General features: G+C 42.7%; 1 protein-coding gene across 5 annotated transcripts in view; it reads left to right on the forward strand.

The window, feature by feature from the left end:
- The window catches only part of TMEM266 (transmembrane protein 266), an 84893-nt gene extending 63353 nt beyond the window's left edge, over positions 1-21540 (forward strand). For all 5 annotated transcript variants that reach the window (XM_085070933.1, XM_085070937.1, XM_085070936.1 and 2 more), the window contains 3 exons: positions 2600-2786; positions 13267-13317; positions 20476-21540. In XM_085070933.1, coding sequence (XP_084927059.1) covers positions 2600-2786; positions 13267-13317; positions 20476-21068 — 831 coding nt within the window. In that variant the 3' untranslated portion in view covers positions 21069-21540. The remainder of the gene's footprint in view (positions 1-2599; positions 2787-13266; positions 13318-20475) is intronic.
- The last annotated feature ends 19 nt before the right edge of the window (positions 21541-21559 follow it).

Consider the following 21559-nt stretch of genomic DNA (forward strand, 5'->3'; position numbering starts at 1 on the left):
CGGTGCCTGTGACAGGGTGACATTGTTGCCTGGTCCGGTGCCTGTGACAGGATGAGATTGTTGCCCGGTCCGGTGCCTGTGACAGGGTGACGCTGTTGCCCGGTGCGGTGCCTGTGACAGGGTGACGCTGTTGCCCGGTGCGGTGCCTGTGGCAGTGCCACCGGTGCGCTGTGTCCCCGCGGGCGGTGGCGGCGCGGCTGCAGTTCCGCGGTCGCCCGGCAGGTGGCAGCAGAGGCCTGGCGGGAGGGAGCAGAGCGCAGCTGGACAATGAGCTCCCGGGCTGTGCCGCTAACAGCTGCCCGCTGGTAACAGCTCCGCGCACCGAGCCTTTAGGGACTGGCAAGAACCTGTGGCTATTGGGAAATGCTCACTTTATCCACTGGAACATGTGCGTGGGCAGGACAAGTCTGGTCTCTCCCCCGTATCTGCTGTGGCTCTTTCCCTTTCACACCTGTATAACGCAGCGATGCCCTTCGGGCGTCTGATTGTTACAATGCTCAGCAAATCTTTGTAAATGCATAAGCTCCTTAAATTGGGTGTGATGCAGACATAAGTTATTGAGCTGACATTTAGCTAGTTCTTTATATTTGTGTTTAAAAAATAACTGCCAAATTTTCTGTCTTCCATGAAAAAAGGAAATCATATCATACCTGTAGGCCAGAATTAAGCATTTTAATAACAGCATTTCCTTTTCTGACACATAGGAATGTTTTTGAAGGACGAAATATATAAAAACAGAAATGGTGCCTAATTCTTACTGCCTTTTAATTTAAGCTAGACAACATGAAAAAAAATCTCCAAATTTATTTTTTGCCTATTGAATGCATTTCTCCGATTAAATTGATGGAGTGTCTGAAAGGGTATCTTTCTTCCTTTAAAAGTAGAATGTAAGGTATTTTGTGATTCCTTGTTTTTTTTCAAGTCAAGACTAAAACCTGACATGCCCTATGTTCACTTTAAGCCTCAGGATGTCTCAGGCTGGCTGGGAACAGAGTCAGCAGTGCCAGTTTGCTACTTCTTCCTAGCAAAAGGCTAACACAAAAACCACCTGCAGGAATCTGCCATGGAGGTTTCCTTGCAGGAAATCAGGGAGCAGGGCAGAATTTTGACAACTGCTGATTCCACCTGATTTCCACTGCCAGCAGACCTTTGGTTAAGAGCAATGAGCATTTGCAGCCAGCTGTTTGCAGCTGCCAGGCCTCTGTGCACTGATTTGCAGATGAAGGAAAAGCTGTGTGCTTTGTTAGAGTCCTGTATTAACTAGTTTGAATGGGATCTGGAAAGCTTGAACTGCCCTTTTGCTTTCTACATTTGAGTCTTGCAATGGGCCTTCCAGTTACTGTAGTCCCTTCCCATATGCTCTGGTTTTCAGATAGTCTCCAGGTGTGGCAAACTGGGATCCCTTTTTCTTTCCAAAATCTGTGGAAACTCTGCCTTGTTTCCCCTCCCCGGTGTTTGTGCCATGTCTGACTGCATTCAGCCCAGTGCTGTTCCACACCAGTTCCCAAGCATGGAGGTGCCAGTTCTGTGTGTGCTGTAAATGTGGAGTGGTGGCTGCTGTGGCCTCCTGCTCTCCCATGGCTCTTCAGGCCCTAACCAGGGGAAGCCCAGCAATGCTAAATTTTGAATATTTGCCTGTTACTTAACTCATTTGCTTTTCCTTCTCAAATTCTAGAATTAGACACTACTTGGTCACTGCTGTACTACTGATTTTAAAGAGTTTAGAAGAGAGGAACTCTTCCTTGCAGCCCCACAGCTGTGCTCTGTGGCACGAGGGATTTTGTCCTGCTTATATAAGGGTTTAAAGGGTCTCTGCAGCCTTTCCAGAAAAATTGTTTTCCTTCTTGCAGTGTGGAAGATGCGTGGCCATCAAAAACAAGAGAAATCTGCTGTGTCACTCAGTCACATTGTACCTGGTAGATTCTTTTTGCCAGGTGTCTGCTTTATAACACCAGTCACCAGGCAAATCCCCTCCTGGCTGCAGAAAGTCTTTAACTGCCATGCCTCACATGTTTGAGAAGGGTGGCCAGAAAGTGGTAACCTTGCCCAGGGTTTTCTGTACACTGCTGAGTACAGAAGATTTCAAGTCAGAAGAGGACTGTGGTGTCCTCCCCTTTGTCTAGTTAGTGACAGAGGACCATTCTGGGTACTGCTCAGAGAACCTCCCTTCCACTGAAAACCTCATTACAAAGTCTGTCTTTGTAAGTCTGTCTTAGTTAGGGATATTTGTCATGAATCTAAATCCCTAAATTCCTGTTAAAGGTGGTCTTTTTCTATAAAGGTTACATGAGGTGAGTAATCTTTGGCAGTAAGAATTGTTAAAATTGTCCAAAATCTTACCTTCAGGACACAGCTGTGCAAAATAGAAGACCAGCATGAGGCAGTGATTGTCTGTAGATTGTGTGAGCAATGGTCTCACTCACATAGGCTCTGGAGAGCACCAGCAGCTTGGACTCATGTCCTGGCTCAACCACTCTGTATTTGTTTTACCAGACTGTAGTGTTTAGTGATAAAATGAGTAATAGGTCCCCAACTGTAGCACATAAACTTCTGGCCATGCTCATATGACATCAGTACGTGGTGTTGTTTTTTCCTCTAGTTTGAAATCAGGCAGCTGAGGGCCCACCTTGCTCAGCAGGATTTGGACCTGGCTGCAGAGAGAGAGGCTGCACTGCAGGTCCCACATGTGCTGAACAAACAGAGCAGCAAGAGGTACAAGGTGGTGGCCACTGAAGACTCAGACGATGAAGCCACCGAGAACATCACCGAGCTGCGACCTCCACGAGGTGAGTGCTGCCTGTGCACAGCTGATCCCTCTTTGGTGGGAGCCACTGAACCCCCTAAATACCTTCACTCTAGCAGGGATTGGTTGCTTCCCTGGAGACTGCAGTTTTCCATTGTTGCAAAGAAACTGCATCTGCTCTGAAGTGGTAGGAGCTGTTGTATTTGGGAGCAGGTTCTAAACAGAGCCAAAGAAATGACATGGGAAGAAAATGACTGTGATGTACCTTCCCAGTGTCCTCATGATTAGATCCATCAAACACTAAAGAAGCAGCAGCCAAATGAAAGTTGGCCAAAGGATAATCACTCAGAGGTAAAAGCAGGGAAATTGAGAAGAACATTGAAAAACAGTTTTGGTCTTTGGCCACTTGCATTTCTGTGGTTTGGAGAAGATTCCTGCATCAGCTGTGGGGCTTGCCTTGCCTGGAGGCTATGCTCTCACCAGTTCCCTAAAGCTGCCAGTGTTGGGCAGGGCAGTGCTGGTGCCAGGAAAGGAGGGAAGTGCAGTGTGGGCATCCTGCTGGCACCTCTGGGTGCCATGTGACTGTGGTGAGGAGCACTCTGCTGCCTCTGGCTGGCTGTTGGGCAGGTCTGTGGTTCAGGGGAATATCAACAGTTAAATTTACTTGGATCAGTTTTTATTACATAAGTGCTAGACCTGAATTTTTTTCTGGAAAAGACATAGCTCCTTTTCCTGTGATCCCCCAGCCCTTACAGTGGAGTGTAGAATGTCTCTTGGTTTAGTGTAATATTCCAGAGGAGACAACAGTTTCTGCCTTAGTGGTGTGTTAGTCTTCCTTGGGCATCTTCGCTTGATTATTGTGAATCTCTTGGAATTTGAAGTTTGCATGATATCTTTATGTTGGTCAAACTCCTTAGAATTCAAGGCACAGATACTTCAATTAAAAGCTGAAAAACATTTTCAAATTATAATCCTTTCCTTTCTCTACAGAATAATGAAAACATGTCAAAATTGTTGTTTTTTTCCTCTTTATAATATCTAAGCACTAACTGCAGTGAAGCCATTAATTATTCCTGATATGAAATTGTATTTAAAAGCAGACGGTTGAGCAGACTGACCCCTAAAATGCATTTCCCCCTTTTTTGTAGTATTTCAGAGGTTTCCCCAGTGGATATATTATAATTTATGCATGTGTTCCTTGCGGGTTACATTTGGAACTGAAGAGTGTTGTGCATATTGTAAGGAGCCTTGCTGAAATTTTAGTGCTGTGGAGGCTGATCTTAAAAATTCTTCTGTCTAAGGTATTCATTCCAACATCCAGGTTAATGCAATTACTCATTATTCTTGTCTTGCTGTAAAATGCTGCCCACCCTTGCAACAAAGTAGATATCCAGTCTTCATTTCTGCATTTAGTTAGGTTATGTGATTAGGGAGACTCATGCATTTCACTGAAAAAAAGACATTCAGCAAATAAGAAAACATGCTTTACTTTACATATTGGGTAAGGTGCAATTATATTTAAACATCTATATTGTATTTAAACATCTATACTGAGTATGCAGAATTAATTTCCAATTCCTGGAAATTGTCTAAAAGTACTAGAGGAAATACTTCTTGTGCATTGTATCATATATTGCACACAAAGTCTTTGTAGACGTATTGAGTGGTTGTTGTCAGAACCTAAATTCTGTGATTGTATTTGAACAATTTTAACTAGTTTCTTTTGAATGAGGCAGGAGCTGGACAGAAAATTCCCTGTGTTCTTACAGCAAGGGGCAGCAGTCTGTGGTAGTCTGGGATCACACTGGGCTACCAGCAAGGGACCCAATTCAGTCTGCATGAGACACCACACACCCAGCAATGGTGTTCAGTGCTCACAGCCCAGCTCACAGGCAATCAAGACAGAGGATTTCACGTGTAATTTCCTGGATTATTTTGCAAAGAGAAAGGTAGTAAGATACCAAAAGGCTTTAAATCCTGCACTGGCAGTGCTGACTTAGGGATTGCTTCTGTGTAACTTGGAAATCTCAACTCACAGCTGGGGAAGGCAGTTACCTCTGGGCAATAAGGATCTTCTTCTAATTCTTCTCCCTCCCCACCTCAGCTGGGGCTTTCTTCTCCAGCTCTCCAGCACCAACTGTTACTCCCAGTAATATGCTGGCAGTTGCTGCAGCATCTTTCACCATCCTCACTTTGCCATGCTGGCAGTATCTTCTCAGTCTGCACCATCCTGAGCAAGGCAGGTGTCAGCCAGAGCTGCCTGTGCTGTGTCAGGTGGAAGCAGGGAAGGTGCTCCCTGAAGGTGCTCCATGTACTCTGTGTGGGAAAGGTATATCCAGCTGCTGTGGGATCTTCCATCTCCCCACGTGCAGAGCATGAGAAATATCCCTGAGATGTGGCTCTGCAGAGCACAGGCAGTCAAGGCAATTCCTGTACCCTCCTGCTTCTCCCACAGTTACACTGGCTGTGCTTTATTCAGGGCTTCCCACACGACTTGCTCTGCCTGGAACTTCAGCCACCAATGTTTTAACTCCTGACCTTTGGGTCAATGGTTGTATTTTGCAAGTTACCCTCTGTGTCTGACCATGTTAGGGATTGCTTTGCATCCATTTTCTCTAAGCTGTATTTTCCCTCCTTAAAGATTGCAGAGTGATGGCTGCAGTTAATCATTGTGAGTGCCACATGACACTTCTGAGCTCTGAAAAGAATCTGCCATGGCCTCTTGCACTGACTGGGGAGAGGAGAAATGAGGGACCAGGTCACTTACACTGTCGAAAGAAAAGTTCAAAGGCACAATTCAGCTGCTTGGCAGAACAGGCTCTGATGTGCTGTTCTTTTATGCTCTGGCAGAACATTAGCCCTACATATAACACCTGAGGCTGGGGGATGCAATGGAATGCATGTGTTTTTGCCAAACTTAACTTTGTCAGCCTTCAAAAAATCACTGTCTTCAGAGAGCTCTGAATTCTGCCAAACCAGCAAGCTTGAGTTGGCTAGAGAACATACTGCATGAGAAAATGGGATATTCCATCTCAGGCTAATCTTATTTCCCCCATCTATATCGAACAATGGAAACATTCAGTGCAGAATTCTTCACCATGAAAGGCTTATGGAATAAGAAAGCATTGAGACATTTTACTCATTTCCCTACCTGGAAGTTTTATGGGATAGTGCATAAATTAAAGCTCCTCAGGGGCAGCTGTAGCTTGTAGTCTGGTATTTACATAGGACTTTGTGCAACCATTTACTACAGCATTCAGTAAAGTAAGGTAACCCCAGTATCACATGGTACATGCAGCACCTCAGGGAATTTGTGTAGAAACACACAGTGACCTGCAGCAGGGGAGCTGTGTGTATGCTGGCTGACTGGGGAGTTTTCAGTTGGGTGTTTTCACCCAGCTTTCCCTTCTGCAGATCTCCAGCTCTTTGTATTTAAAGTACCTTAATTGCAGGTATGAGACTGGGAGAAGCAAGAGCTCTGTTCAGATGGACAGTGGGCTCTAGAGAGTCCCATAACTGCCCAGATAATATTTCATGCCTCCTCTTGAAGGCTAGTTCTGTGCTAATTCTGTGAACAATGAGCTGCTTGCTGCTTCACACATTTCTGTCTCCCCAGAGCAGTTCACCAAGAGACCTCCTCACATAGTAGGAATAACTCTGTCAAAAATGTATGGGAATATGGTATTTCCTAATTAATATGGTAAAGATTTTTTCACCTTTAACTTGCTGTGAATTGAGGTTTTATTTCTCTTGCAAAAAAATTGATCTCCAGAGCAGACAAATGTGAAGGCTAAAACACAGTTTTCAACCTGCAAGTCAAAGGGTATCAGTGTCAACACCAGGAAACAGATAGACCCCAGAGAAGGGCAGGGCTGGAGGAGCTGCAAACCCAGGGCAGAGCTCTGATGTTGGCTGCACTCTGAGCACTTCAGCTTCTCTGCCTCTGTTTGTGAAGAGCTTGGGCTGAAAGCTGCTGCCTGTGAGTGCACAGCAGCATCACTAATGATGTTCAGGACCATTGTGGTCAGCCTTTCTCTAAGAGCAAGGGAAATACCCTAAGTGCTCCTTTCTTCTTCCCAGAGATGGTTGCCATTTCACATAATGGCAAATATTACCCTATCTATTAATCTCTAAATTATAAAGGAAGTGCTAAATTATAAAGGACTTCTTAGCTCATACAGTATGTAACTGGTCATGGTGAGAATAACAGCTAATGTTTTCTTGTTCTGCACAAATCATTTTTAGTGTTTGGTATACAAAGTTCCAGGCTTCAGGGAATGCCAGGTTCACAGTGCCCCCTCTAGCCATTAATACTTCCTTCCAAAATTTATTATTCTTTAATCTCTCCCATAATATATGAATTAGAGTCCCTAGTGGAAATTCCTCATTTTCCTGCATATATCATTTCAGTTTTTGAAATTCTACAGTACTGCCATAGTGTAAGATTAATATACCACCCTTCAATTCCTTTGAGCAAGAACCGGAACTTCCCATCGCCAGAAACCTTTTTTAAACTGTTCTGAGTCAAATTTCCATTTTTATGGGGTTAGCAGTAAGTCTTTTGCTTTGGGGGACTGCTGCAATTTATGATCATGCTGTAGAGAAAAGTAAAGCTCGCCCTCCCCATAGGTGCCCACTGGGTTGTAAGTGAAGAAAGTAGAATATTGGGAGGGAAGCATGAAAAATTCTGGAGCTTCAGGGGGCTTCCCTTAAGATTATTCATAAGCTGTCTGAGAAGGCAAAGCAGGGCACTGGAAAGGATTTTGTCAGTTGTTCCTTGCAAGGCAGTCTGAGCTGGTTGGATGCTTTTAAACTCTAAGCCAGTTCCTTTGGTGATCATCTGTTAGTGCTCTGAGAGAGCCCTGTTAGTGAAAAACAATAGATAAAAAAATAGTTTATGGTTATTTTCAAATGCTGAAATGTATCTACTTTGAAGTCTACTCCTGAAAATGGAGTATCTTAAGTGCACACCACTTCAACTTGGCTTCTCTCTAGGTGCCTCTCTAGGCTTTGTGGTTCTCTGTGCACTGACCATCCAGGCAGGAATCAAAGGAATGAAACCTTAAGCAACACTTACAGAAATGTGTGTGCAGTTAGTGGAGTTAGGCTCTTGTATTTCATAGTCCCCAAATGGGTGGGGTAGAAACTCCTCACTCCCAGAAGGGCTGAGCCTGCAGTCACGCCTGTGAGGCTGAAGTTGTCTCTCACCATTAATGTGAAGAGGTGTGAAGACATTGCTGACAGGTAAAGGAACAGAGAACTGGAATGGTTTCCCCTGTCCAAGCATGCAGCCCTTTCATAATGATCCCTTTCATAAGCAGATGGTGCTCCCTGTGACACAGGGATGTGTTCTGCCCTCTGCCGCCATTCCAGCAGCTTGGTTTCTAAAGTATTAGAAGTCTTTTCCTAATTCTCAGATTACATCTATTTGTTGCCAGTTTATAACAGTTTGTTCTTGAATCCTTTTGCTTAATTTATTCTTGTCCTTCCCAGATGTCTACCCAGCAGATGATTAGTTTTGGTGGCAGCCATATTCTTCCTCCACCTTTGTGGTTTAGACTCAACAAATGTGGCTGTTTCAGAGACCAAAGTTCCTCTGAGTCTGCTTCAGCCAACTCAGATGTGGATCTGCTGATCCACATTTATAGAGAGCAAGGTTGGAAAGAGCACTGAGAGTCCCCCAAGCCATCCTGTGCCCACAGCCACACTGACACAGAGCTGTGCTGCATCCCAGCTGTGCTCAAGTCAGCTCACAGTGCTCTTGCTGCATCATCTGCTCAAGTGAGGCCCAAAGCCCCCCATTTGTTATCAGGATTTTGGTTTTCTGTCCCAGCAGCATCTGCTGCTCCATAGCTCAGATTTCCTTCTGCACAATGACTTCCACCACAGGTTGATTTCTTACTTAGAACCAGGCTGAAGCTGTTGCTTTGTTTTCTGTGCCAGCTGACTTCACAGTTGCTCTCAAGCTTGGAATATCCACGTGCTCAGGAGGGACTGGATATCTCTGTGAATTGAACAGTGGTGTGAGCATAGGAGTTTGCACTAATTTGGCAATCTGTCTTCAAAGGCAGGGGAAGTCTTCTGCAAAGTGCCAGCTGGCTACTTCTGGTTCCTGTTGAAACAGATGAAAGATCTGCCTCTTTAGAAACCTCCTAGTAAAGATTGTTTTCTGTAGGGAAGTTGGTGTAAGACATTACTCTGAGGACTCACTTCCTCAGTGGGAGGCTGTACAGCAGAAAAAATAACCTTCCAGTTCAGAAAATTCAGCTTGGAGAGACAGAAGGAAGTACAACCAATGGCAATAAAAATATGAAATAAAATACTCTAATAATGAAATATTTCAAAATAAAACCCCCTTTTTAAGGCCTTTTCTTGGATGCCAGGGAGCTACAGATCATTCACTGAAGGCATAGATGAAACAATTAAAGATCACTGTTGAGGCATTATAGAACAGAAAGAGATCTGCCTTTGGTGGAATGTCATTTATATGTTTCACCAAATTTATTAGGTTTTTATGGGGCCAAGAGAGAGATTGCAATGTTGTCTCTTGGGTCAGATGAGATTATATGGCACTGTACTCTAAATAGTTTATTACTCCCTGAACCATTGCAGTGTGTGTTTTGAGTTGTGCAGGAAAAGAACAAGCAGATAACTTGGAAACCTTCAGACAAAATCCAGTGGCTGTCAGACAGATCCTGACTGAGAACCACACATTTTTTCAATAACAGGGATTTGGGCAGCAGGCAAAGAGAGGGGACTGCAGTGCACTGAAGAGCCTTGCAGGGGTGCTTGGTTACAGTGCTGGGGGAGGCTGGGTTTGTGTCAGATAGGTCAGAGCCTGAGCAGCCTTCCCAAGCAGACATTCCCTTCCATGCAGTGGAAGCCCTGACCATGTTGGAGTCAGCCCCACTGCCCTTTTGTGGGCTCTGCTGCCTCACCCCTTGGAGTTGTCAATCCCTTCTGCTTGAGCAAACACTGCTCATGGACCACAGAGATCACCCTGTTTCTGCTCCTTCCTCCCCCTACTCAACAGAAATCTCAGCTGAATTCCTCCCCAGTGCTGCTGTGGATCTCACTACCTCCCATACTCTCACTTCCCCAGATTGTAGATCCATCTTTGTTGACACGTTTTCACATGGGGAAAGAGCTGCCTCGTTCTTCCCATTCTGCCTTCTCAGCTCACAACTTTTGGATCTTCATCACTAAATTTCCTGTCATCCAGATTTTCTTGTGTCATTCATTATGGAAAGATGTGGCACAGAGGGACATGCTTAGTGGTGGGCTTGGCAGTGTTAGGTTTACTGGTGGACTCAAAAGACCTTTTCCAATAGAAAAAGTTTCTATGATTCCTCCTGGTACATAAAGCAAGAGGTTCCCAATCACCATCTGTAGACATTTTCCTAAGATTGCCATTTTCATGGGAATTGACAGAAATGCTTTTCTTTTCTGCTTACTGCCAGTTCTTTAGTTTGCTGTAAATACTGCTTGGGCATCCTTATAGCTGAAGTGCAGGTAACATTTCTGTGTATTGGAAGAGATGGATTTATCTCTAGGAAAGGAGAAAATTTAAATCTTGTGGATCCTGAAAATTCCAAGGTGGTAGAAATAAAAGGGGGAAAAAAGCCTTAAAAAAATCCTGGGAAATTTTGAAGAATGAAGTATTTCTTAAGACAACTTCCTTTTTGCAGCTGAATCTAGAATAGACTGACAGCAGAAAACACTGTAGCATATAAATAATAATACAACTGCTCTGCCCCCTTGTAAAAACTGGTCTCCCTGCCTGCTCCTACAAACTTCTTGCGTCCCACCAGCTGATCCTGATCCCATGGGACTCACACTGAGCAGGGACTTCATCTTGGAATCCCCACAAGCACTTCAGCAGTGTTCCATAGTACTGTGCACAACTGTGGCTTTGTGAGTACATTTTATATGCACAAATAGGTGCTTTCAGTCGAGTATTTGTTGCATTATTTTGAACTCCTGTTTTTCAGCAGTGTAGAATATAATGGGAGGTAACTGGAATTGTTTATAACCTTCAATGTCCAAAGCAGCTGAGACTCCCATATGACTCAGATGAGTTTGTTAATTGTCAGTTTGCTTTAATGTAATGATTCAGAAACTTAATCTGTTGTTGAAATATTTATTCTGCTACTGTTGTTCCATTACTCTTTATTGGTTTTTATTCATAAGGAACTATTCAAGGTTAAATACTTGTGGTTTATATCTACACACACATGCACATAAGGCTATATTTCTACATACATATTTTATTTCTAGCTAAATAGATAAGCAGTGGTAAGCAATGACATTAATAAAGCCATCACAGAATAGCATTAAAGTAGTAGCTGGGAGCTGCCCCAGCCTAGTGTGCAAGTGGTCACACACAGGGCCAGGACAGTCTGGAGTTCTCCTCAAAGGGAGCAGGGCGAGTGCATTCCTGGAGTTTCTCTCCAGGTGTTTGGCATTGCCCAGTGCTGCCATAAAGAACAGTCTGGTTCTGTTTGCTGACTTGGTTTGAACACAACTGCAGTGTTTAGGATCAGTGCCCTGGGACATTCTGTCAGGGACAGACAGGTGGTCAGGGCAGTAAATGTGTCCTAAAGCGGCCTTGATTTGAGCCTTGTCTTTAGTACATGAAAAGCAGGTGAGTAACTTTTTCAAGTGTTTTCGGTCTTTGATACAAAGTGTCTTGGCATGTGGAGAGATTGTATTGGGAGCACCCAAGGCCCCTGTTTGTGGCTTTGGCCAGGTGACAAGGAGGGTGATCCTCGTCCAGCCAAAGTGCTGTGCTCTTTTCCTGGTTTTTTGCTTAGAACTGGACTCCAAGATGCTCAGAGTGCCCTACCAGAAGTACAGCTACACAGGTATTCTCTGAAGGTTCCATGCCTGAACCAGAACTATGTCTGTACGGCTGGCAGCTTTGGTGGCACTGAGAATATCAATTATGCATGATTGAAATGAAGTGTATTTTAGTAGCAGATAGCTGAAAAGCCTTGCAATGTACTCCTAATTCAGCGGCATCGCCTTGAGCTACTCTGAGGCCTCTTTTTTAAACTCAGACATTAGCACAAAGCACACCTCTGACTGCAGGCATTTAAAGATCAACAAGGGCCGAAAAAGCTTTTAAGATCCAATGAAACCAGGAAAACAACCACATTGCCTTTCAGTGTCAGGTTAGATTGCCTTCTTATGAGTGCAGCTATTTCAGGTACAGAGTGCTTGGTGGTTTGGGTCTTGTTGTGTGAGGAAAGTGTTCCCCAGAAAACATCTGTTTCTTTCACCTGCAAACCGCAATGTGCTGTGATGAGGCAGGACTGTAGCCACAGAGACCCAGGGGGACGAAGGAAATCTGGCTCAAAGGGATGAGCATGGGTTTCTGAAACATGGTATCAAAAAGAGCACTTAAAAGGAGAGAATGCTTTTAGAGCAGAGATACACCGCAAGTTGGGCAGGTCAGCTTGCTTGGAAACCTGACGTTCTCTGGGACTGCTGATGCTGTTCTCTTGGCAGCCATGTTTGCCTTCTGCTCAGAATAAGAGGAGATAATTTTCTTTTTCCACAACTGTAAGAAGTTCTGCTTTTCCATAAGATAACAGTAAATCCCCCTATCATCTGCAGCATCTAAAATCTGTACATGCGATAGAGCTGCTGCTTTCCCTTCTGTGGTCATGCATTCATTCGATTTCAACTTGCTGTTGTTGAAGTTTGAATGTAGCTCTCCTGCACAAGTCTAGTACTACAGCCTTGATTTGTAAAACTCTTTATAGTAGGTTTTAAGCCAACAAATCATGTAATGTTAACATTATGCTATATATTTCTAATCAAGGGTTATGTACACCAAAATAACTCTTCATTCATTCGAAATGGAAAAAAAAAAGACGTAATCTTAGAAGGTAGGGAACTACACACTAAAATCATACATGGTGCCTCCCTTTCTTCTGTGGAGGAGGTGACTTAGGGGTGTCAGTGTACAGCAGGAATAGGTCTGTCAGTTCTGGTGCCCTTGGTTCAGCTGTCAGGATAGCTGTCAGGATAAACACAAGGTTTATTCCTGTGCCCTGTGTGGGAGGGGAGGGCCCTGCTGACCAGGGAAAGGCCAGTGTCACGTTTGTCTCTACACCAGCGAGGGGATGAGCTGGGGAACTGCTCAGCCCCACTTCAGCCTCTGGAAAGATCACAGAGCACCTTTCCTTTGGAGCCCAAAATGTCTCATTCCCAGACTGGTGCTGTAAAGCACTGTGACAAAGGATAATCCAGTCCCTATGTTGGCTGCAGCCACAGGGTGGATGGGGGTGTAATGCATTTAGGTCTTGTGGCCTAAAAATCCAGACCAGGTAGCTTTGGGCATGCAGGGAGAGGGAAAGCCTTCCTTGGGGTGGGATTCAGACATTTAATGAAATAAACAGTCTGCTAAGGACTGTCTTTTTGTTCTTTCAATGAAATAAACAGTCTGCTAAGGACTGTCTTTTTGTTCTTTCAATGAAATAAACACTCTGCTAAGGACTGTCTTTTTGTTCTTTCAGAGGATGACATGAATAATTACATCAGTCGATACTACAACGAGCCCAGCAGTGGTAAGTGTTGCTTGAAAACACAAACATGAACAGTATTTTTGCATTGCATTGTGTGCTGTAAACCAGGTGAGATAGAGCAGTGGTCTAGAACTTCCCTGAAAATGAAACCCACCAGAGTCTCTTGGTTTGGTCCATGGAAGTGTGTGCCAACAGTAATTCTCTGAAAGGGATTCTCTTGAAGGGCCCCAAGTTTGCTCTCGCTGATGGCACTCAGAATAGTTTGGAGACCTGGGAGAGGTTAATTCCCTGTAGCTGGGTAGTCCAGCCCACAGAGCAGTTCAAATGGATCTGAGAATGAATAGTACAGACAAAATAAATGAAGAGAAAAGAAGTGGGGAGACAGCTTAGCCCAGCACCACGCTGGGAACCTTTCAGGAAGGTTAAACTGAATGGTGGGAAACGTCAGCGGCAGGACTGTGACCTGCAGGCAGCCTCCAAATGGATGTTCCTGGCAGGCATCCTGCTGGCACAGGGGGCTCTGCCCGCTCTGGGGGCTCTGTGCAGCCCTGCTGTGCAGCACGGGGGGCTCTGGGGGCTCTGCACAGCCCTGCTGTGCAGCACGGGGGGCTCTGGGGGCTCTGCACAGCCCTGCTGTGCAGCATGGGGGTTCTGCCCGCTCTGGGGGCTCTGCACAGCCCTGCTGTGCAGCTGAGCCCAGCCGGGGCTGGCCATGCTCTGACTGCCAGGCCAGAGGAGGCTGAGCAAAGCAGGCTCTGAGTGCAGGTGAGCAGGGCAGGGCAGGTGGGAGTGTGCACATATGTATATAATATTGTATATATATATATTTAAAGTGTGTTTGTGTAAATATAATGTGTTATAAATGTGTATTCCCACATACATATCCCTGTATATACATGGGGTTATAGGAAAAAAGAATGTGTGTGCCTGCATATACATGTACATAGAATATACACAAGATATGTGTGTATATATAAACATATATATGTATTTGTGTGTGTATATATATAAGTATTAAATGCTTTATCCTTATACGTAATATGCATACACAGGCATATGTAGATACAATATAGGCATATGTAGATACATTTATCTATATAAGGATGTCTGTGTATATACATATATATAAAATGTGTATGTCTAAATCTATAATATAGTCTGCATATCCCACATATATACACATGAACCCATATACATATATAAAGATACAAGTAAACATATATGTATTTGTACATATATGTGTATAATGTATCATATGTGTCTCTCCAAACATACACACATCCCCAAATGGGTATTATGTGAGCAGATTTATACACATATAAAGATATATCTTTATATAAAGATGTGTGAGAGGCTGTGTCTGCATACCTACCTAGGTATTTTATTAGAATGCATGTATTAAATTTATAAAATATATAAAGGTATGTTTAAAGGAGTGTGAGAGGATAGAAGGTGAGAATACATGTGTATATATTACAGGAATGAAAATACGGATCTCTGTATAATATACTATATATTTATAGCCCTGTATATACATCCACACACATGGCAATAGATCTGTACATAGCTGAGGCTACACAGATACTAAACAGGAGTGTGAGTGTCTGCTTGTAAATCCGGATGGCAGCAGTGGGATGCAGGCAGGCTGGAGAGGTTGGGCTCCTGCATCCTCCTGGCGTTCAGCAGGGCCGAGGGGAAGTGTCTGGGCCGTGTCTGGGCACTCCCTGGCACAGCCCGGCCTGGGGACAAAGGGATCGAGAGCAGCCCTGACAACAGGCACCAACAAGCACCTGGAGCCCGACGTGACCTGGCCACGCTGCCCTGCCCCGACAAGTGACCCCCAGCTCTGTGCCCCCGGCGTCAGGAGGACATGGAGCTGCTGCAGAGTCCACAGGAGGCACGGAGCGCTGCGAGGGCTGGAGCCCCTCTGCTCTGGAGGCAGGCTGGCACAGCCCAGCCCTGGCACAGCCTGCCCAGAGAGGAGAGGCCGGGGCTGCCCCATCCCTGGCAGGGCGTGCAACAGGATGGGCTGGAAGGTTCCTCCCACCCCAAACCATTCTGTGGCTCTGTGCATACAGGGATATTGTATTGCATATGTACATTGTACCACGTGTGTACATGGGGAGATATATGTGCTTGCTAAAGACAGCTTCTGTATATCTATTTATAGATTAGGATATGTGCATAAGAATATGTCCACAATATGTTTCTATATGTGTAAAGGCATTTGTACATGATTGTGTCTATACATGTGTATTTTATATATGCATTATAAAATATGTGTGTGCATATATAGCTGTATTATGAATCTACAGCTATATCCATACATGGATACATACTTTTATATAAAAATATGACTATGTATATATACATAGTATCTATAAAGATACATAGTGGGGCATATATGTATGTATATGTATGTCTGTCCCATATATATGGAGATATATACATACACATTTATGTCTAGATATGTGTGAAACTCTATATTCATATTTTATATTTCTGAGGTAATATATAGAAAGGGGGTATGAATGGCTATATACATATATTTTTAATATGTATCATATGTATGACATATAGCATGGATATACCTCTGTGTGTATCATGTATAGGTATTACATTATAAACTATATACCTATATATAAATTTCCCATGTAGACACATACAGAATTAAAAAAGTGTCTATATATTTTATTTTAAAAAGTAATTATATTTTAATTATTATAAGTATTTTTAAAGTGTGTATGACTGTTTGCATATACATATCTTTTTAATCTGTATTATGCATATTATTATGTGTATATTTTGTATATAACTTGTTTTTATATAAATGTATAGGTACATGGAATTTTATATATTGCTATATCTTATATCTGTGCATATAAATAAGGCTGTTTATGTGTGTATATGCAGACAGGTGCAAAGACAGGTAAAGATCCACATCGGAATTTTATATATGTATAAATGTATGTAAAGATACAGATATAGATCTGTGTGGGTAGCTATGTGAGAGCCTCTTTAACATATTTTGAAGGGGAAACTTAGCTATATGCATAGAGACATTCCCTCTATAAATATGGATGTGTATATGTAAAGCTATGCATATGGGTATATAAAATCTGTATATGTATGTGTGTGAGAAAGCCTGTGAGAAAACATGAATTATATAGAGAGCTATTTAAAAAATGTACACACATGCACAAAGAGGTATAAATATTGGCTTTATTTGTGTCTATCTATCTATATACATCCCAAATCTATACAGGACTATATATATATGTATATATATATATATATATATATAAAGATCTATGAATCTATGCATAGGGGTAGGTGTGTGTAAAAAGGAGGGAAAGCTTTGAGAAACTGTGTCTGTGCATATATACATAATGTGTGTGTGTGTTCACATATAGCAATGATTCTTCCATATGTATATCCCTGTATATACATTCCATGTGTGCATTCAAAGATATATATAGATGTGTGTGTGTGTATATATACATATATATATATATATGCTTGTTTATAGATGTGTGTGTGTATATAGATGTGTGTGTGTTAGCATTAGAGATATATACATTGTATGCTATAGATGGGGTAGACATACATGCATATTCCCCCATCTGGATAAATGTATATATTAAACTGGGGGGGAGATAGCCTGTACATACCTATATACCTATGTATTTTTAATACATATCTATATATATATAGATATATGTGTGTGTAGATAGATATACATGTATACATATATATAGACACACTTAGAGGTATGTGGTATTGTTTATAGTTGTACATGCCCATAATATAGACATTAAAAGGGGTGGGGTGTGTACATATAATTTTATATGCATAATATATATGATTGGTGTTATGTATAATGTATTACATATGTATATCCCTATATATGCATTCCCTGTGTATGTATACACAAATAAATTTGTGTATGTGTATGCAAATATATATATGGTATGAGGGGGATGTGGTCTATTTAAAGACAAAACTGTATTTAAAGGGAGTATGGTGTGTTACACCTATCAAATGTCCATATGTCTGTATGCTGTATTTTATAGGGGTCTCTTCATACAGACACACATTGCCCATGTCTCTATAGAATGACTGTGTGTGAGAGACTCTGTGTGTGTGTGTGTATATATATATATATATATATATATCTCTGTATACAAATATATATAGACATATATAGTGTGAGTGCATATATACATATATATACACATATATACAGGCATAGCCTATTTACTTACAGATGTGTGTATATACATGTAAATATATGTTTATATTTATGTGTCTGTGTGTGTATATGTATATATTTATATATATAATGTCCCTTGATATTAGCCTCCATTATACAGATAGCAGTAAAGATATATATGTGTGTGCTCAAGTAAAGGTACAATATATTTTTATACATATTTATATGTACAGCATCTTATAAATAAATAGCACAGAGATTGGTGGATTTTTTTTAAAATTTAGTAATAAATTATATATATTTTAGGGGGGCTTATGTATTATAGTGCATGTATATGTGGTGTGTGTGTATGTAACATACTCTATATGGAGCTCATGTATGCACACACATATTGCCCATATCTATGGAGAGATCTAGAGCTAAAGATTATGTGTATATAAAAGGGAGAGCAGCAGAGAGACTGCATTTACATACCTATATATTCTGTAGAATATGTATGTGCATGTATAGATACAAGTATACAGCATTAGTTGCAAATTTCTCTCTCTGTATCCCCATAATATACATGAAGAGCTCTAAAAAGGTGTATCTGTGTATAAACACCTCTCATTTTCTATGAATAATATGCATTACATAGAACATGGATATGTCTCTGGGTGTGCAAGTATGGGCCTAATGTATGTCTGTATAAATACATTGCCCATATATGTACACACAGTGACAAGTCTGTGCATTTACACAGAAAGGTAAGGCTGTGCATGTGCAAGTAATAATTGTATGGAATTAAAGAGGGGCTGTACAGTGTATCTATAAAATGTCTGCATATTCATAAGTATAATGTATTATTTATGGAGCACCATCTACCACAGTGTGTGCATTGTATAGGTAATGGATTATATGTATATAAAATGGGGGAGGTGCATATAGATATATATAAGGGTACATATTGTATTATACAGAGATGTATATCCCTGTATATACAGCCCTATAATAAACTTCACTATCTATAACAAGGTGTATGTATATAATTAACGTGTATAAAAGTTGGGGGCGTCATGTACAGATCTAGTGTTATATATACTACTATATAGTGTAATATGTATATCCTACATTATTTGATATACATCTATGTTATATATATATATCCCTGTATAAATATTTCAGATTTACAGATACACACCATAAGACATAAATATTCATGCACAAAGGTAAGCATACATGTGTAAGTGTATAGATTCCATTTAAACAGTGACAATTATGTTTTCAAAGGGGAGGATGACAACTGTGTCCTACAGGTAGTACACATATATATATAAAAAAAATATGTTTTTATGTTTCTGTACACACACACGTAACAGAGATACATATGTATGTAGAAAAATTCTGTACATATATACATATAGGTCTAATGTATTTCATATGGGGCTTGTATGAATATGCAAAGACAGCTCTTCCCCATATCTCTGTGGTTAAATCTATATATAAAGATTATGTACATATAAAATTAAGTGGGTTGACTGTGTAGATACACGTATGTATTGTATATTTGTGTGTCTGCACATGTAGAGAGAGAGGTATGCAATATATACAGATGTATAGCCTCTATAGATTTCCATAACATACTTGGAAAGCTATAACAAGGTATGTATATATGTGTGTGTGTATATATGTATATGAAAGACTGTAAGGGGGGGAGGAGGTGTAGGTAAAATGTATTCTATATATCCTGTAACTGTGCTCCCCAGCTATACACACACAAGAAATATATGTATTTATATATAAAGGTAAGTATACATGTGTGTGAGAGCACAGGTGTGTTCCATTTATAGATAACAATTGTATGTATTTAAAGAGGAGGACATGTATTAATAGTCTATCATATGTATGTATACTGCATTATGGATCTCCATGTAGTTAAATCTAAGTCTAAAGATGTGTATATAGCTATATAAAGGGAGGTATGTTCATGTTTAGGTTACATCTGTTACATATATATCTATCCAATAAATATATATACAGATACAGAGAAATGTGTATACATTTCTATAGAAAGGTAGAGAGGTTGTATCTATTTTACTTAACGGTGGATAATTGTATGTCTTCCAAGGGGGCACTATATCTTGTGTGTGTATAACAGAAGGGCTGTGTATAATGTATTCTATATTGGGCTCATACAGACATAATTCCTCATCTCTATATATAAAGATCATGTGTATATGAAATGATGTGAGATGGTATCTATATGTGATTGTATGTAAAAAATGTGTGTGCTCATGTGTGTGTATATATATATATATATACACATATACACACACATACATACACATATATATACAAGTATGTGACACTATGTATAGCTGTGTAGCCCTGTCTATACATCCCCAGCATATATAGAAGGAGCCACATAAAAGCCATGTATGCATAAGCTCAAAACTGTCTAAATACAGTGGGGGGTTAATGTGGAGGTCTAATGTGTGTGTGTCTGTGTCTATATATATATATTTATATACCTATAGATACACACACACATACACATATAAAAATGAGTACAACTGAGGGGGATGTTGGTGTTTGCATGCTGATGTAGCAGTAGCTATTCCAGATAATTAAAGGGAGGGACTGTGGCCTTTAAGTACCTATTGCCTGTCCATGTACATACGCAGTTAGAACAGATTATAGATGCAATTCCCTATGCATACATACCCCTTATCTAGATGACTAAACGTATAGGTGGTTGTATGTGGGAGTGACTGTATATATACACATATATAGGCGTACAGGGTAAGTTACAGGTGTTTCCCCTATATACAGAGCTAGATGTTACAGAGAAAAAGGGTGTGTTACTCTGTCTCCAGTGGCTTTGTGTACATGTAGGTACAAAGCATTATACATGGAACTCTGTAGCTCTCTATACCCCTCTCTAGCCACTCCCCAGTGTCCCTGCCCACAGCTGGGCTCTCAGCTGCCTCTGTGCTCTGTCCCTGCAGACAGCGGAGTCCCCGAGGCAGCCATCTGCGTGGTGACCACAGCTGCCATCGACGTGCACCGGCCCAATATCTCGTCGGAGCTGTTCACGGTGGAGGTGCCGCTGCGGCTGGGCAGCACCGGGACTTCTGCCAGCATCACGTCGGGCAGCGCCTCACGCTCCACCGTCAGCTCGGGGACGCGGGGCTGCAGCGAGAGCAGCCAGACCCTGGGCTCGTCCCCGGACTGCAGCACGGCCTGCGAGGAGCCTGCCGACGCTGCGGCAGGGGCGAGGCCCGAGCTGGCGCCCGGCCGGCAGCGCGTGGCTCACGCCGTGGTGCAGGAGCTGCTCTCCTCCCTGTCGGAAGAGGCCTGCTTGGCACAGAAGGGGCTCGATCCCGTCAACCTGAAGCTGCCCAGCCCGGCGGGCTCGGTGGGGGCCAGCCCTGACCTGGGCCACCGGCTCAGCGTCTACAACCGCAGGAACCAGGAGAGCCTGGATGTCTTCCAGCTCAAGCCACTTCTCGACTGTCCCCAAGGTGCCCCAGTGATTGAGGAGAAGTATGGGGCGCTGGGGCCCCCGGAGCCACGGCTGGGCAGAGTTCCTGAGGCGTAGGGCCAGCCTGGGGGAATGGGGACTCCTGTGGGGGACATGTGCACCACGCTGGCCCACGAGGCTGCCGCGGGCACGGTAGCAGTGCTGAAGGCAACCTGTGGCATCTTCTGCAATGGCCACCAGCCCAGGGCAAGGCCAGCATCGCCTCTGCTCACCAGTATCTGTGGCACATGACCTACCTGCCCTGGCACCAGCTCTGGGCCAGCTGGGACCTATGCTGGCCATCTGGGAACAATGGACCTTCCGGCAGTCTTAGGCCAACACGGACCCACAGTGCCTGGAAGGACAAATAGACTCTGCCGGGAACACCGTGGAACTTCCACCAGTCCAGGGCCAGCAAAGCCCATAGTGTCCAGGGGCAGGACAGCTGCTGGACAGCTTGGGCCCAGCCTGGCTCCCCAGCCTGACCCTACCCAGGGGCTGAGTGTGGCTGGGAGGGGTGTGGAGATGGGAATAAACACTGACAAATACATACTGCCTCTTGCCTTGTA

Source organism: Lichenostomus cassidix, chromosome 10 (assembly GCF_008360975.1).
Source record: "Lichenostomus cassidix isolate B80296 chromosome 10, HeHo_3.0, whole genome shotgun sequence".
Classification (NCBI taxonomy): domain Eukaryota; kingdom Metazoa; phylum Chordata; class Aves; order Passeriformes; family Meliphagidae; genus Lichenostomus; species Lichenostomus cassidix.